Source organism: Schistocerca piceifrons, chromosome 9 (assembly GCF_021461385.2).
Source record: "Schistocerca piceifrons isolate TAMUIC-IGC-003096 chromosome 9, iqSchPice1.1, whole genome shotgun sequence".
NCBI classification, from domain to species: domain Eukaryota; kingdom Metazoa; phylum Arthropoda; class Insecta; order Orthoptera; family Acrididae; genus Schistocerca; species Schistocerca piceifrons.
Window position 1 is genome coordinate 24,436,862 of NC_060146.1, and position 19,165 is coordinate 24,456,026.

The 19,165-nt window shown below is 38.9% G+C and overlaps 1 protein-coding gene across 1 annotated transcript in view; it reads left to right on the forward strand.

Moving 5' to 3' along the window:
• Positions 1-19,165, forward strand: part of LOC124717221 (YLP motif-containing protein 1-like) — a 288,410-nt gene that overhangs the window by 215,146 nt on the left and 54,099 nt on the right. Inside the window, exons 14-15 of the mRNA XM_047244009.1 lie at positions 3,511-3,759; positions 7,513-7,864. Coding sequence (XP_047099965.1) covers positions 3,511-3,759; positions 7,513-7,864 — 601 coding nt within the window. The remainder of the gene's footprint in view (positions 1-3,510; positions 3,760-7,512; positions 7,865-19,165) is intronic.

Genomic DNA, 19,165 nt, shown 5'->3' on the forward strand with positions numbered 1-19,165 from the left:
TGTCTTTCTTCTATCAAGGTAGTGTGTCCAAAAACATTTCACATATATTCCCATAAATGGATTTGAGATGAGCCAATAACTCCATCAATTTTCTTCAACATGGAAAAACAATATTAATGGATCATCATTGTATCTTCAGAACTCTGTCACTTCTAAAACTGCAGCATTAAGCATTTCCTCTACAAAATCTTTCACAAAGGAATCTCCCATAGGGTGTGAAAATGTACTATTCTTGACAGCACTGCCAATCTGTTCAAAAGACAGGCAATCAAATACAATCTAAGTGCAGATAGAACACGCTAAACTTGCTGGAGTCCAGTGACAAAGAATCAACTACAGGTACTTTTGTAAACAATCAAATGGTTTCAAAGCTAACAAATATATAAGAACTTACAACACTCTAATGAAATCTGCTGTTTTATGCATGATCAGATTTTTCCAAAAAAGTGCTCAACAATTTTGCTAAATATTTGGCCACCCAGTAAATAGGTGTAGATGTGTTGGTCTGAAAGGCAAAGCTTTTAGAACCAGCTGCAAACAAACTTCTGATTTTCCTATTCATGTGGGTGGAACTGTTGTACCTTTCTTCATGACAATTTTGTTCACTTAATTTGGCTTTCAAATCCTTTATCTCTTATATTTGTTTCTTCCCATTTGCCTCAATCCAACAAGGCTATTGCATGATATTGTGCATCGTTGGAAGGCTGTATAATCTGAGAGGCACAGAGGCAGCTTTGCTTTGATTATGGGTCATGGAACCTTTGTTGATCTTCCATGAATCATCAAGCTGCTTCTTACGTGGTGACCATCATGAATTGGATGTTTTCAAATAGGTGTTATGCACCACTTGTGTAGTTAGGGTGGAAGAGCTGTCACCTTGCTACATAATGCCATTTCAGTAGAGATGAAGCAGTGAATGCTAAAGCACTGTTTCTTTGCAAGTGACACAAGTGTTCTTATTGGTATATCTGTTTGGTATGTCTGTCATGGCAGATCAGTGGCTTCTTCATGTCATTTCAGCCTTGAGTGCCAACATACTGACCTCAGCATCTGTAAAATTGTCAGTTGGAGAACAACAGGAATTATAGTGGTCCAACTGAGATCATAACAAAATCCATATTCTGTTCAACCACATTAAAAAAATTTACTATACCCATGTGTAATGTCGACAATCTGTAAAATGCATATATTTGCCAGACAATTTTTGTCTCACATTTTGTAAAAACTCATTTTGTATAACTTAATTCATAATTGTTAATTCCTGCAGCCATATCATCTGGTATGAAATACCTCATGATTGGTGGCAAACATGTTAATAATTTTGAACACCCATGATTATCTGTACCTTCTCCTGGTTCCCATCTGTTACCGTAGTGAAGGATTTTTTTTTTTTTTAATCATTGAACAACTAGAAATTCCTAGTAAACAGAAAAAAGCATCCCACTCTTAATGGAGAGAAATCTTCAGACATAAAAGAACTTTGGGAATACCCAAAGGAGTGATACAGAACCATTATTTTTCATTATATAAACCACAAAAAGGGCAATGTCTGAACTTCTGTGAGATTTTTTTTAGATAGGGTTCCTCTTTTGTAGAGAAGTGGCAGCACTAGAAAACTGTAGCGAAATGCATGAAAGGCCTCTTGAGGATTGACAGTTGACCCTCTACATAAAAAAATGACATACTGCACGTAAGTAGATGGAGAGATCTATTATTGTGTGATTACAGGTTTGTAGACAAATTATTGGAAGCATTTACTGCTGTTAAATACCAGGGGGTAAGCAAATGGACTGATTTAAGGTGGAACGACCACATAAAACTACTTGCAGGTAAGGCAGATGCCAGACTGAGATTCATTGAAAGAATCCTTATAAAGTGTAGTCCATCCATGGAGGAGGTAGGTTACAGACCCATGATTCGACCAATACTTAAATAATGCTCATCAGTCTGCAACACTTACCATACAGGATTGATAACCGAATTAGAAAAATGTCCAAAGAAGACCATCTCGTTTCATCACAGATTCATTTAGCAACTGCAAACATCAGGAAGATGCTCGGCCAACTCCAGTGGCACACACTGCAAGAGAGTTGTTGCAAATGATGGTGTGGTTTACTGTTAAAATTCCTTTAGTGTACAGTCCTAGATGAGTCAGCCATTATGTGGTTTGTATAAAAAGTATCAGAAAAGTTTCAGAAAAATTAATTTCTTTGAGATATTGCTGCAATGCCTCAAAATTCTTCAGAGCCCTCGAGTGTTGACACCCTTTCGACAGTAACTTTCCCACGAATCAAAGGCTTCCTGTTTGGCAGATATTGGTAGGTCCTTAAGAGAACATGTGTGAGCTTCTTTGATGGCACTGAGGGTCCCATGGTGGATTTCACTTTTGGGAATAAGAAATAGTCTGCTCGAGCTAAGCTGGGACTGTAATGGGGTTGGGGAATCTTCCTGATGCCATTTATCATCAGGTAGTTGGTGACCGTGGAGCAAGTGTAGCTGGGTGCGTTGTAGTGATGCGATTTACAGTTTCCTTCAGTGGCTTGCCTGGTGGCTGGCTGGTGTACACTGTCATCTTATCAAAGTAATTGTATCTGTGACGTGCGCGCACTTAACAGACAGTCTGAACTCAGCACTTGACGCACACATTTTATGTTGTTGTCAGCTCTTGACATCAACAGCCATCAAATAGGGGGCTCATCTTTCACACTGTCTTGGCCATCTTTGAATAGCTTGTGTCATTTAAAGACTGGCGTTTGTGACATGCTTTCATCCTCGAATCATGTCCAATGTCTTTGTACTAGATTTCTCCAGTCTGACAAAAAAATTTGATTGCATAACACTGTTCAATCGTTTCCTGCATTTTATGCTGGCACTGAGTTACTCAACAGGGTTCCACTAGAAAGACAATCTTGCCTGAACGAATGCTTGCAGATGTCTTGCACTTGGTGCACGTTGGAGGTAACATTCCCCACCATCAAGCATGTGTGGTGCAAGTGTGCTGTGACATATGAGTGCATCAGGAAAAAATTGTTGTCAATGCTTTCTACTCAGACTCTGTGTATCTCACAAAAAAGACCAAGAAGGTAAGATTAGAGAGATTCAGTTTCACTCGGAGGCTTACCAGCAATCATTCTTTCCGCAGAACATTCGGGAGTGGAACAGGAAATAGGAAAGTGACAGTGATACAAAAAGTACTCTCCACCATACACCACAAAATGGCCAGCATATGTGCGTGCATGCGTGCGCGCGCACACACACACACACACACACACACACACACACACACACACACATACACGTTAGTCTTGCTGCAGGTTTTCTACTTTCAGCAGTTGTTAAATTTATGGTCCAGTTGTGCCACTAAAGTTATTATTATGTATTTTTATTTGAAATTTGAGTAAAAACAGTGTTCATTGTAATATAAAGTCATTCTGTACAAGTCAGAGAGAGAGCACAGAGTAACACCATTTCTAGTGATACACAGAGTAGTATTTCTAATCTCTTGTGCAGGAACCAGCAGATAGTGAGGTGATGAACAATGGAAGTGAGGATGGAGGCAGTGTCGATGGTGGCTCACTTGACTATGAAGATGACTTTGAAGATGAGGAGGGAGAAGCAAATCACCAAGAAACTCCTCCTGTGCTTGGTGATGCAGCAGAAAAGGAACCAGAAGAGCAGGAATCCACTTCTATCCCAGAGATCCAGGTGGATGGCAAGCTGCTGAAGGATGACAAGCTGAGACAAGGAACTCCTGAGGTGGTGAGTTTTGAATTTTACAGTTTTCAGAACATACTAGCATCATACAGTGTTTATTACAGATCACAAATTCATCTCCATGTCCAAGAGCGTTATCAGCTTGATTTGAAATAATGTGCAAAACTGTGACATTAGCACTATACGAGATATAAAAGAGGTTTGTCTTTACCTTCAAGTTAAAAATGAAACAAATAGATCAAGGCTAAAAGCAAAGAAAACAACAAGAGGAAAAGAAACTACAATTTTTGACACAGATGCAGTTTATTTAAATTCTGCTACTGTAATTTTGATCTTAAAGCCATGTTTAAGTGGTTAGACGGGAAGGTGCACCAGCATATGGACAAGTTTACCAGAAAACTGTACTGAGTCTGGTTTGCACATAGAAACCTCTCTCATTGTGTTGACATGCAGACAGTTCTGTTTTATGGAAATAACATTCTGGGGCAAGATAGCTAAGGTATAAGAAAGTGTTTATTCTACAGAGTTGTGCAATGAAAATATCATGTAAAGCCAATAACTGAATTTTTTGTAGGAGATTCTTTAGAATACTTTGGATTCTTACAGTTATGAGCTAGTACAAATTTTTCTACTGGTACAGTAAGAGTAAATTAGGTTTCACTAATTGAAATACTAGAACTGAAAGAAATTGCCCTGTAGACTTTTGTCTGACTTTGTGGGATTCAGAATGGAGTTTTATATTTTGATGCAAAAGTTTTCAACAGGTTTCCTGCAAACACCAGCTGGTAAATTGGAAATACATAACTATTTAAAACCAAAGCAAAATTGTACCTAATTAGCCACTTTGTACCTGATTTATTGAAATGATTAGGCTCAGTGATATTATGATTAACACTAACATTCATTTTAAATAGATTTTTAACTTTTGAGCAATACAGGCAGTTGGTAGTGTACTGTGACATCAGTTACGTTAGAGAAATCTACGAATCAGTAAGTAGAAAGAGCAGTTAAGCAGTGTAGGAGGAAGAGAAGTTGCTGTTTTTAAAATAAATAATTTTCCACTAATATGTGCAGTACCCTTGTGTTGAACAAATTTTGAAAGAAGTATCTAGAATTAATTCCCACAGCATCATTATGAACTGGTTTGCACTAGTCACAATTAGCTATCTCTGACTGTTGGTGTATAAGTACATCCAGTGCACTCCCTCGGAGGCTTTCCTTTGTGACAGCTTCAATGTGTAAATGAATGAATGAGCAGCAACTATATGAGAAAGCTTATTGTACCATGGAAGAATTCGCAGATCTCTGCGTACACATATTTGCTTGTCATAAACATTCTAGGTCCACAAAATGTCACATCACTCTACAGGTTCTAATTTTGTAGAATAATCATTGTATGAATCCCATGAAGTGCTCTGGAATTTTTGGATGGGCAGTGTCTATGGAAATTATGTTTGCTGTTTGCACTGTGGTTGTTAACTCTAAAGTTCTTCCTTAATTTATTTTTCTATCCTTAGGCAGTAAATGTACTGACTGGTAAGTTTAAAAATACAAAGTTCATTCAGGAGCCTGAACAAGATGTTCAGACATCAACTTTATATAATATTTTTACTGCACACTTCTGTAGAATAAATACCTTTTTGACCACAGCTGCATTGCTACAGAAATTAAGCCATAGGGCAGTATCCAAAGTCTGCTAACAGTCCCACTGTAGCTCATGATGCTGAGAGAGATTTCTGTGTGTAAAGCAGGCACAAATGAACTTTTTGGTGAACTTATCCACTTGCTGGTGCTGCCTGAGTTTATTACTGACCTGGATGCCAAGGTATTTCACACATGGAGTCCCACCCAGTGTGTGCCCATTGTTCTGTACCTCTGAAACCGTGTGGTTATAATTAAGTGCAGCTAGTCACAGAGGTCCAGTGGTGGCTGTAATTATGATATGGTAGCACTACTTGATAGATATGCAAATGTGTTAATGTAGGGCTGATTTATGCTGGAAAAGAATTAGTTTGAATTGTGGCCACCAGTTGTAAATCTAGTGCTTACACAGTTTGTTTGACATTATGACATCCACGCTGTCATTTGACAAGCCATAGCATAAGTGAACAGTATGGCTATCGGGAAGAGAGACTGCGCGCTGTTAGTGAAACTGTTTTACGTGTTCAGTAGGAATTACAGTGCTGCACTGAGAGTGTGTTGCTGATTGAAAGGTCAGAGGAGAGGCCTGATGTCACTAAATGGCTTAAAGACAATGATAATGAAATTAGAAAACACATGTGAGCTTGGTGTGGCACCTGGAAGAGGAAGGTGTCCTATCCCAGTGGAAGTTATTGATGAATTTGCTGTTGTTGTAACTGACCATACAGCACATGTGTTGGGTAATGCTAGCGGTTGTGCAGTATCACTAGAATTGTCTATCCCACAGTCAACACCGTGGAAACTTTTGTGGGTTATTTTACACTGGTACTCATATGAGATCCAGATTGTGCTGCAACTGAGATCTTGAGACCCGCAGCAGCATTCTGGATGTGCTCTATAGTTTCTGGGATGGATCAAAGTTGATAACATGTGGCAAGGCAGTACTCTATAGAGTGATGCATACTTTACTCTAAAGAGAGTAGTGAATACACAGTAGTAGAGAGTAGTGAATACAAAGAAGTGCCAAATTTTATAGTTAATTACCTCAATTTTTACCACAGTTTTTAATAGATTTGGAAAATTCTAGAGTTTCATACACCTTTAAGTATGGTTTGTATGCTATGCAAAATTCATCAAAGAATCTCTCTTACTTATGAAGAAAAGTGTACCTATAGCAACAAATGCTGCCATTATTAAGAGAAAAAAATTATGAAATTTCAGATGTGAGAAAAATTACTTTGTTATGTTTTGGAACTTCCACTGCTATGAGTGTGAATTCTGAATCCTTCCTGGTCATGCTGACATAGTTTTATGAATTTATTTGTAAAAGTATACACAGTGGAAATTGAAATGTCCTGTGGTGCCTCTCCTGCTCAAAGTCGGCCCGTTTGATGTCCTACCCTCCTTAAAAAACAAAATCACTATTATGATATTAGTCAGCATGTAAGTGTCAATAAATCAGGTTAAAAGAAATTTGTAAAAGAGATGATGGGGAAATAAAAGAAACATGTGTTGACATTCAATCCAAAATTAGAATTAACTGTAAGATTTGAGAAAGGGGAAACTGCTGTAAAACTAAGTGCCGATTACATAGGGAGAGATAAATTCCTACTTACCATACAGAAGATATGTTAACTTGGAGACAGGCACAATTAAAAGACACTTACATAAAGCTTTTGGACACAGCAGAGAAAAACATACCGTTCATACACACAAGCAGCACACGTGACGCATACATGACCGCCAACTCTGGCAGCTCGGGCCAGATTGCAACTGTCGTGTGGGATACTAGCAGCAATTAGGAGGATAAAGAGAAGGGGAAGGGATAGTAGTGTATGGATGGGCAGAGAGAGGAATGCTGTCAGGCTGAGTGTGCAGGGACTAGAATGCCAATAGGCACAGAGTCAGAAGGTTGTGGGGAAGGGAGGTGGGGTCACTTATGCTGCTTTCTATTATAGAGCAAAGGTGTAGAAACTTCAAGTAGAAATCATCACTGTGATCTGATAATGCACCAAGGCCCATCACTACTTAAAGAAAAAGTAAAAGGAATTATTGTTTCAAAAACAGTGTGTCCGGAAGCAATTTTCTTTCTCAATGAAATTTCGGATATGTGTCGTCAAGTGTGTCCTTACAATATAAGCTGCTGGTGACATTCAGGAATCGACCAGCCACCACATGCCACCCAGCCCGGAGCCTGCCACTCGCCCGCCCTCGCGTGTACCGCCGTCACCCACGCGTACGCCACTCTCGCCCGAGCGATTCGGCACAGTCAGGATCCGCAGCAGGCGCACGGGCGGAGTGACCACTGTCCACCTCCCTCTCCACCTCCCAATCCCTACTCCTGTGTCATCTCCAGAGCGCAGCCAGCCCGGGCCTGCCCACCGTGTCGTCACGCCAGAGAGGTCCCCGTCGCCTCGGAGCGGTGGGTACGGCGCTGGCGAGAGAGTTGCCACACCGCCGCCCAGTCCGGAGCATGTGAGGGAGCGTGTCACAATGTACAAGTGGCGATGTGAGTATGTCTCTTTCTATTTCTGAACCGTAGCCTTAAGAGGCCATTCTGCTCTAGTAATATTAAATATTTTCGCTGGTATAAATGTAATGTAGGTAAACTTAAGAATGCCCAGTTTCTGTAATCACAAAGGAAATGAATAACTTAAATCTATGATAAGTCATTAAATAAAAGTGCTAATACAGAATATGTTATAAGCCAAAGCATTGTTACATAACTAAATTTGTCTCACATCCTTGGCGAATGGTGAAGCCTTCGGTCAGAAGACTGGTTTAATGCAGCTCTCCATGCTATCCTTGACGTCTCAAGATGTGTCCCATCAACTAGTCCCTCTTTTTTGTCAAATGGTGCCATAAACCTATTTTCTGTCCAACTCAATTCAATACCTTTTCTTTAGTTACACATTCTAGCCATCTAATCATCATCAACATTCTTCTGTAGCATCACAGTTAAAAAGTTTCCATTCCCTTTTTGTTTGTGTTGTTTTTCATATGTGTTTCGCCTTCATCAGGCATGGCTCATGGTTTCTATACTGGGGAAGGCTGTAACATTTATCAGTTGGAACCAATATGGGCCTCAGGCTACACTACACATTGGTCTGTCACCACAACATAGATTTCGAGGGGGGGAATATCACACTATAGCCAAAATTTTACATATTGTATCTTCTTTTTGTTTTACTGCGTGACACTAAAAGTTAACACCAAGATAAAATCTATAGGTAGCTTATTTATCTGCTGACTTGACATTTCTGAACGCTTTACCACAACAAATCGTACTAGAAGACATGTTTTTAAGTGATATTTAAAGCTGCATATGTTAGCTGCACTGTATGCTTAATGTTTTTGGTATTTTGAATTCTAGACCTGAGATTTTTAATGTTTTGTGCCTGTTCAGTGTGCAGCTTTTGTGAGTTCATGTGACAAGACAGTGACATGTCCACACATTATGGACTTTGTGCTATGGTTGTGGTTTTTGGCTGAATAAATAAACACTGAATTGGGATCAAATCAAGCTGTGAGATAGAAAACAATCTTTGTCGGCCCTTATTTTGTAGCATGTTCACACGATGGAATGAACTCTTTCCTGAGAAAGAGAGCTTTTATTCATACATAACATCTAATATTACAGAACATACTTTGATTAAATTAATGAGAAAGTCCCAATATAGCTTACTTTTCATGTAAGGTTACACTCTAGAGATATATTTTCAGTAAAGGCTTTTTAAGATGTTAATTTGTATTAGATGTGAACATATCTTTTTTTCAGAAATTGTTTGTTGGTATTTCCAGTCCTCAGTGTATGTTCTCTTTACTTCTGGTGTTTGCACTGACTCTTTTGCTCAAATAATGAAACTCATATACTGATTTTTGAGTGTCATTTCCTAATCTGTTTCCCTCTGCATCAACTGACTTATATCAACTACATGTCCATTACCCTAATTTTGCATTTATTGATATTCATTTTGTATGTGCTCTACTCTCTCTGTGAGAAATGCAATGTGATCAGCAAACCTTAATTTCTTTTAATTCATAACCTTGTACTGTTTTCAAAGATATGGGGGATAGGCTACAACCCAGTCTCACTCCTGTCTCAATTACTACTTCCTTTTCAAGTCCTTCAAATCATGTAATCCCAGTACCTGTGAAGACAGTCTTTAATGGAGTAGAAAGATTTCAGCTACTTAAAAGCCATTAATTCACTCTTAAAATCAACTATATTAACCACAAGACATTTAACTGCCCAGAAGAGATGTTGAATACATGTGTAGGTGCATATGTGGGCCTTTTCTAAAAATAATTAAATGCTTGAAGTTCTTGTAGATACATTTTGTACTTTTAAACATTGGAAAATCCAGGATGTAATGTGACAATATTATGAAAAGGGAAGCTACTACTCACCATACAGTGGCGATGCTGAGTCCCAGATAGGCACAACAAAAAGACTGTCCCAGTATAAGCTTTTGTCCAAAAAGGCCTTTGTCGAAAATAGATGACAGACACACATACTTATATTGTGATAGTCTTTTTGTTGTGCCTATCTATGACTCAGCATCTCTGCTATATGGTGAGTAGCAGCTTTCCCTCTAATTTTGTCCTTTTTGAGAAAAGAGAAATACTGGTAATTATGGAAAGCATTCATGACTATACATTGTGAAACAGGAATTTTTTGTGGGCTATCGAAGGCCTACAATAGTGTGAACCACTGCTAGCTGCTCTGTAAACTGGGAAAATATGAGATTAAGGACCCTGAATTAGAATGGTTTATGTCAGGGATAGCCAACCTATTCAGTGAGTGGGCCAAATTTTTAAGGGGGAATTTCCCCACTGGCTGCATGACTAATTTTTGTTTTGTGAACCAAAATGAGCAACAAATATTAATTCATTTATTAAAGAAAATAAAACAAATCTGAGGTAAGAATATTTATTATCTGATTTAATGAAATACAATATTAGTGGGGTATCTGGCTTTGTTTGACTGAACTGAGTGAGTCAATATTGATGTCAACTGAAATTGTTGCTTCATGCAGAGTTTCCCAAATGAACAACAGTATTTTGTGTTCTCATTTGTGATTTTATGTAATTCATCCAACTAAAAAGCTGTTCACACTTGTAAGTGTTTCCAAATACTGAATTTTTTTAAACCTTGTTTTGTAAAGTGCTGGATATTTCTTCCTATTAGCCATTGGCCAAAAGCTTTAAGTGCGAAAATCTTTTGTTGTGCCTATCTGCATCTCAGCATCTCCACTATATGGTGAGTAGCAACTTTCCTTATCATAATATTGTTACTTCCATCATGGATTTTCCATTGTTTGATTAAATTTCCCTTTTAACTGTGCATCATATTGCATTTCGCAGCATTCCATTTGTAAATGTCTCGGTAGTGAACTCATGTCCATGGAGAATAGCATAGCAAATACAGAAAAAAGCAGATGATGTTTCTCAAAATCTTGAAATTGGTTTTCGAATTCATATTTCAAATCAGATATCAAGCATTTAATTGCTGCTGCCAATGTGACAATCAATTACTTTGACAAAGTAGGAAAAGTGTGAAATTTTTTGTTTGTAGCTGTTGTTCCCATTTGGAATGCATAAATAAGTTCAAGCATGACATTAATTAGCTAATCTTTCCCTTGTAGTTGAGTATTAACATCATTTAGGTGGCTAGTTATGTTGACCAAGAATGCAAAGTAGGAAAGCCATTATTTATCCTCAAACTCCATGAGTCTCTTTGACTTGCTTTCAAAGAATGATTGTATTTCTTGCTTCAAATCAAACACTCTTTTCAACATTTGGACACAGGTTAGCCATCTTACTTCTGTATATATTGTTATGCTCTGACTTCAAAGACTTCATAAATTCTTGGAACTGATGGTGATTCAGTCCTTTTGACGTAATGAAGTTCACTCTTTTGACAACTACCTATATGACATGGTACATTTTGAGGGAGACTTGGCACATAAATTCTCTCAATGGATAATGCAGTGAAAGTTTAGTATTGATGTATGACAATTTTGCATGCCTCATTTTTATTTATCTCAATCTCCATACTTTCCAGCCATTTCTAGAGCACCATCCATTGTTAGCCCTGATATGTTGTTAAGTTCTAACAAAAAGCAACTTAATGTCAATATAACTGCTTTCAACAAATCTTGTGACTTTGTGGTACCCTTAAGTGGATACAATGCCGCTAATTCTTCTGGTTTGTTAAAATGGGCATCAAAAACCTCTGACATAAATTGCCACTTGTGTGGTATCCACCATATCTGTGCATTCAGCCGAAGCTAGAGAATAAAATGTAAACTCAGATGCATGATTTTTTGTTTTCAATTTCTCTGCCAATGCCATATACATGTCTAGTAATAGTTTGATGACACAGGCTTAGTTTTGAAAAATCCTTTTTTTTTCTGGACACACAATTTCAGCGACGGTCTCTAAGCATACCTTAATCATTTTGCCATGTTAAAATAGCTTTGATTCTACATTTCAAGTAGATAACATTATTAGTTGCTGTAAATAAGAGAGAAAGACTAGGAGAGGACATTGAAAGGGTGCAAAAAAGGGCAGCTCGTTTTGTATTTTCACATAGTAGGGGAGAGAGTGTGGCAGATATGATACGCGAATTGGGATGGAAGTCATTACAGCAAAGACGTTTTTCGTCACGGCGAGATCTATTTACGAAATTTCAGTCACCAACTTTCTCTTCCAAATGCGAAAATATTTTGTTGAGCCCAGCCTACATAGATAGGAATGATCATCAAAATAAAATAAGAGAAATCAGAGCTCGAACAGAAAGGTTTAGGTGTTCGTTTTTCCCGCGCGCTGTTCGGGAGTGGAATGGTAGAGAGATAGTATGATTGTGGTTCGACGAACCCTCTGCCAAGCACTTAAATGTGAATTGCAGAGTAGTCATGTAGATGTAGATGTAGAGAGTCCCTTTACTACCTTTGACAATTGCTAATGTCAATTGGTGTCCCTACCAAATTGAATACATGAAATACAGACATCAAAAAAGTTTTGCATCACCCCGGTTCCAAGAACTCCTGAAGACATTGACTGTGGATATTGTATCACAGACACAGTCCATTTGACTGTTCCGAGATGTCACTAAAACTGCCAAAAGATGTAAACAACCATGCATGAGCTCCGCCTATTAGACGGAGGGGGTCCGACAACCGACCAGTTCCAGTCATTCCACCAGGGAGGAGGTACACGGCTCAGGTTGTCTGTAGTTCAACCATGCCTAGACAGTCAGTACTGCAGGTTGATCATGTCTGCATTTTTACTTTGTGCCAGGAAGGGATCTGAACAAGGGAAGTGTCCAGGCATCTTGGAGTCAACCAAAATGATGCTGTTTGGACATGGAGGAGATACAGAGAGACAGGAATCGTTGATGACACGCCTCACTCAGGCCACCCAAGGGCTACTACTGCAGTGGATGACGGCTACCCATGGGCTATGGCTAAGAGGAACCCTGACAGCAACACCACCATGTTGAATCATGCTTTTCATGCAGCTGCAGGATGTCATATTATGACTCAAACTGTGTGCAATAGGCTGCGTGTTGTGCAACTTCACTCCCAACATCCACGGCAAGGTCCATCTTCGCAACCATGACACCATGCTGTGCAGTACAGATGCACCCAACAACATGCCTAATGGACCGCTCAGAATTGGCATCAACCAGACAATCGTCAGAGATGTGTTTGGAGGCAGCCCAGTCAGGCTGAACGTCTTAGCCACGAGTGAAGCAAGTGAAGCAAGGTGGAGGTTCTCTACAGTTTTGGAGTGGCATTATGTGGAACTGACGTACAGGAAGGAGCCGTAATGACTGAACGATACGTGAATGCCATCCTCCGACCAACAGTACAACCATACTGGCAGCATATTGGCAAGGCATTCATCTTCTTGGAAGACAATTTGTGCCCCCATCATGCTCATCTTCTGAACCACTTCCTTCAGGATAATGACATCGCTCGACTTGAGTGGCCAGCAAGTTCTCTATACATGAACCCTATCAAACATGTCTGGGATAGATTGAAAAGGGCTGTTTATGGATGACGTGACCCATCAACCACTCTGAGGGGTCTACACTGAATCGCCGTTGAGGAGTGGAACATTCTGGACTAACAGTTTCTTGATGAACTTGAGGATAGTATGCTACAATGAATCAGTGCAAGAAGACGTGCTACTGGGTATTAGAGGTAGAGGTGTAGACAGCAATTTGGATCACCAGCACTGAAGGTCTCACGGTATGATGGTACAACATGCAATGTGTGGTTTTCATGAGCAATAGAAAGGGCGGAAATGAAGTTTATGTAGACCTGTATTCCAATTTTCTGTACAGGTTCCCGAACTCACGGCCTACTGAAATTAAAGACAGGCACCACAGCTTAATTGTAAAAAAGATATAAGCTGGCTCATCTGATGTGATGATAGGTCAGTTGCAATCGAATGTGCACTTCGTATGCATGTGAAGGGCTGTAACTTTACATCCAATAGTGTTGTGAGTTTGTCGCAAAATTAAATATGGAATTATCGGCTATGCCTGGCACTTGCACATCACAAGAAATGTATCTGCTTGCTCAGTCCATACTACAGCTAATTGTTGCCTGGTCAAGGCAAAATGTATTTTCTTCAAGATGGAGTGGCAACTTTTCAAAATAAATCCAACACAGTTATTTTTTTCCAGCAGGAATATAGATGAAAATCTAACAATATTTGAATCAATGATCTACCTATTGTAATTGGATATGATGTGAAATATGGTTGATGGAATGCTGTTTTGGGGGTTTTAACTGCAATAAAAGTTAAATTTTTCATTTGTGTGAAACAGCTCCACGGGCCAAAAATTGGTGCCCCAGGGGCCACATGTGGCCCGCGGGCTGAGGGTTTGCCACCCCTGGTTTAGATACTATCAAACCAATAATGGTTATTATATCAGAGAGGAATTTATGTTTCAGAATGGAAAACCATTCCCCAAGTTTCAGTCTTAGGTCCTATACTGTTTCTGTTTTTCCTAAATGAGATACAGCTTAATATTGAGTGCCACTGAGTTTTGTTTTCAGATGACACATTTTTAATCACTGAAATTAACAGTACTGGTCCAGTTCCTCAAACTATCATAAATACTTTAGAGGAATTAGGTATGTCGTTTAACTTAAGTGGGTTAAAATTAAAAATGGAAAAAACTCCATTAATGCAGTTTAAACAAAACAAGAAGAGTTAAATGATGTTCAAAACAATCACAACAACCAGGATTTGCAGGAAGCCAGCTGCCTGAAATTCCTAGGAATGCATGAGGACAAAGTATTTGATGATGGCACTGTTGTATAAAACATTCTTAGATTTCTTGCCTTGTCAGTTCAGGGTAAAACCTTGAGCTTTCAACAATTTCCTCCATCATCTTCATCAGGAGCAACTGATCCTGATAAAAATTCATCATGGGTCTCACATAAAGGATACTTAGCAAATAAATTAAATAGCTCAGTATTTGTGATGGTTATATTATACTCTGAAGCACCAAAGAAACTGGTATAGGCATACACATTCAAATACAGAGATATGTGAACAGGCAGAATATGGTGCTGTGATAAGACAAGACAGCAAGCGTGTAGTGCAGTTGTTACATCAGTTACTGCAGGTTATCAAGACTTACGTGAGTTTCAACATGGTGTTATAATTGGCACATGAGCAGTGGGACACAGCATCTCCGAGATAGGTGTGAAGTGGGGATTTCCCCATATAACCATTTCAAGAGTGTGCCATGAATATCAGGAATCTGGTAAAACATCAAATCTCGGACATCAATGCGGTTGGAAAAAGATCCTGCAAGAATGGGACCAGTGATGACTGAAGAGGATGATTCAGTATGACAGAAGTGCAACCCTTCTGCAGATTGCTGTAGATTTCAATGCTGGGCCATCAGAAAGTGTCATTGTGCGAATTATTCAATGTAACATCATCGATGCGGACTTTCACAGCCAAAGGCCCACTTGTGTACCCTTGATGATACCTGTACCTGTCAACACCAATGCTGGACTGTCAATGACTGGAAACATGTTGCCTGGGTGGATGAGTCTCATTTCAAAGTGTATCGAGCAGATGGACGTGTACAGGTATGGAGACAACCGCATAAATTCATGAACTCTGCATGTCAGAGGAGACTGTTCAAGCTGGCAGAGGCACTTTAATGGTGTGAGCTGTGTGCAGTTGATGTGATATGGGACGCCTGATATGTCTAGATATGACTCTGAAAGATGACACATATGTAAGCATCATGTCTGATCACCTACACCCATTCATGTCCATTGTGAATTCCAACAAACTTGGGTAATTCCAGCAGGACAATGTGACACACCACACATCTGGAATTGCTACAGAGTGGTTCCAGGAACACTCTTATGAGTTTAAACACTTCCACTGGCCACCAAACCCCCAGACATGAACATTATTGAGGATATCTGGGATGCCATGCAATGTGCTGTTCAGAAGAGATCTCCACCCCCTTGTATTCTTATGGATTTATGGACAGTCCTTCAGGATTCATTGTGTCAGTTCCCTCCAACACTACCTCAGACATTAGTCGAGTCCATGCCATATCATTTGGTGGCACTTCTGTGTGCTTGCTGGCTCTAGTTGATATTAGCAGGTGTACCAGTTTCTTTGGCTCTTCGGTGTCTTATGCTACCAGCATGGAATAAGGCAAGGATTGTTTCACAGCTACTTCAAATCAGTAATAAGGTACAGAATTGGGGTAACTCAAATTAAATGTCTTGAATGTCAAAACCAAAGAAAAGCATGTCACCCACTCCTAAAAAAAATCTGAGTATATTAAATGTTCCTTCACTCTGCATATATGCACTGATTATATTTGTACACACTAACTTTGATTTATTTGTAGTGAATCAATTTAAGATGATTACAACAGCAGGAATAAAATAATTATATGCTGTCCACCCAACATGAAAACTTTATGCTAAAACTCCGCAGAATGTGGGTGTGAAAATTTACAACAAAGTAAAAGGAAAATAATTGCTCAATATTAACTTAGAAACATTATAAAAAATCTTATATGACTAATTGGTGCAGAAATGTTTGTGTTCCATTGAAGAGTTCATGAAGGACAATCTGAAAATTTGGTCAGGAGAGAACACATACTTAGGATGTTATAGTTTGTTGTTAAAAAAAGGTCAATTTGTATCAATTATGTAGTTGATGTAGTATATTATGTTAATGATATTTTAAGAAAAACTGTAAAAATATTTGTGTTTTGTTGAGTCTCATGTACATTAATTCAGTGACTTAAAATTGTATGTTATGAGACAATAAAGCTATGTTTTATTCTCTTCTGTTCTACATTGGGGGTAAGAAATGAATTGGGTCTGGTAGAATTTTGCACAGAGCATAAATTAATCATAGCTAACACTTGGTTCAAGAATCATGAAAGGAGGTTGTATACATGGAAGAACCCTGGAGATACTAAAAGCTATCAGATAGATTATATAATGGTAAAACAGAGATTTAGGAACTAGGTTTTAAATTGTAAGACATTTCCAGGGGCAGATGTGGACTCTGACCACAATCTATTGGTTATGAACTGTAGATTAAAAATGAAGAAATTGCAAAAAGGTGGGAATTTAAGGAGATGGGTCCTGGATAAACTGACTAAACCGGAGGTTGTAGAGAGTTTCCTGGGTAGCTCTGAGGGATGAAGTAGTGAAGGCAGCAGAGGATCAAGTAGGTAAAAGACGAGGACTAGTAGAAATCCTTGGGTAACAGAAGAAATATTGAATTTAATTGATGAAAGGGGAAAATATAAAAATGCAGTAAATGAAGCAGGCAAAAAGGAATACAAACGTCTCAAAAATGAGATCGACAGGAAGTGCAAAACTGCGTAGTGGGGATGGCTAGAGGACAAATGTAAGGATTTAGAGGCTTATCTCACTAGGGGTAAGATAGATTCTGCCTACAGGAAAATTAAAGAGACCTTTGGAGAAAAGAGAACCACTTGTATGAATATCAAGATCTCAGATGGAAACCCAGTTCTAAGCAAAGAGGGGAAAGCAGAAAGGTGGAAGGAGTATATAGAGGGTCTATACAAGGGCGATGTACTTGAGAACAATATTATGGAAATGGAAGAGGATGTAGACAACATTCCATTAGAACTACTGACGGCCTTGGGAGAGCCAGTCATGACAAAACTCTACCATCTAGTGAGCAAGATGTATGAGACAGGTGAAATACCCTCAGACTTCAAGAAGAATATAATAATTCCAATGCCAAAGAAAGCAGGTGTTGACAGATGTGAAAATTACTGAACTATCAGTTTAATAAGTCACAGCTGCAAAATACTAACGTGAATTCTTTATAGACAAATGGAAAAACTGGTAGAAGTCAACGTCGGGGAAGATCAGTTTGGATTCCGTATAAATGTTGGAACACGTGAGGCAATACTGACCTTACGCCTTATATTAGAAGAAAGATTAAGGAAAGGCAAACCCACGTTTATAGCATTTGTAGACTTAGAGAAAGCTTTTGACAATGTTGACTGGAATACTCTCTTTCAAATTCTGAAGGTGGCAGGGGTAAAATACAGGGAGCGAAAGGCTATTTACAATTTGTACAGAAAGCAGATGGCAGTTGTAAGAGTCGAGGGACATGTAAGGGAAGCAGTGGTTTGGAAGGGAGTGAGACAAGGTTGTAGCCTATCCCTGATGCTATTCAATCTGTATATTGAGCAAGCAGTAAAGGAAACAAAAGAAAAATTTGGAGTAGGTATTAAAATCCATGGAGAAGAAATAAAAACTTTGAGGTTCGCCGATGACATTGTAATTCTGTCAGAGACAGCAAAGGACTTGGAAGAGCAGTTGAACAGAATGGACAGTGTCTTGAAAGGAGGATATAAGATGAACATCAACAAAAGCAAAACGAGGATCATGGAATGTAGTTAAATTAAGACGGGTGATGCTGAGGGAATTAGATTAGGAAATGAGACGCTTAAAGTAGTAAATGAGTTATGCTATTTGGGGAGCAAAATAACTGATGATGGTTGAAGTAGAGAGGATATAAAATGTAGACTGGCAATGGCAAGGATAGCGTTTCTGAAGAAAAGAAATTTGTTAACATCGAGTATAGATTTAAGTGTCAGGAAGTTGTTTCTAAAAGTATTTGTATGGAGTGTAGCCATGTATGGAAGTGAAATATGCACGATTGATAGTTTGGAGAAGAAAGAATAGAAGCTTTCAAAATGTGGTGCTACAGAAGAATGCTGAAGATTAGATGGGTAGATCACGTAACTAATGAGGAGGTATTGAATAGGATAGGGGAGAAGAGGAGTTTGTGGCACAACTTGACAAGAAGAAGGGACTGGTTGGTAGGGCATGTTCTGAGGCATCAAGGGATCACAAATTTAGCATTGGAGGGCAGTGTGGAGGGTAAAAATTGTATGGGGAGACCAAGAGATGAATACATTAAGCAGATTCAGAAGGATGTAGGTTGCAGTAAGTACTGGGAGATGAAGAAGCTTTCACAGGATAGAGTAGCATGGAGAGCTGCATCAAACCAGTCTCAGGACTGAAGACCACAACAACAACAACAACAACAACTGTTCTACACTTGTAAAGTAGCAAATGGTTTGAAGAACTGCTGTGATGTTATTCTAGCACTAGCACCCTGTGTAATTCATTGTGCTCTGAAAATTATATCCCTATAAGTTAAATTTCATACGTTGTTAATGAATGAAAAAGTACAAACTAAACTACTGTAGTTTTTAACTAAGTAGTTGTAATTAACAATACTG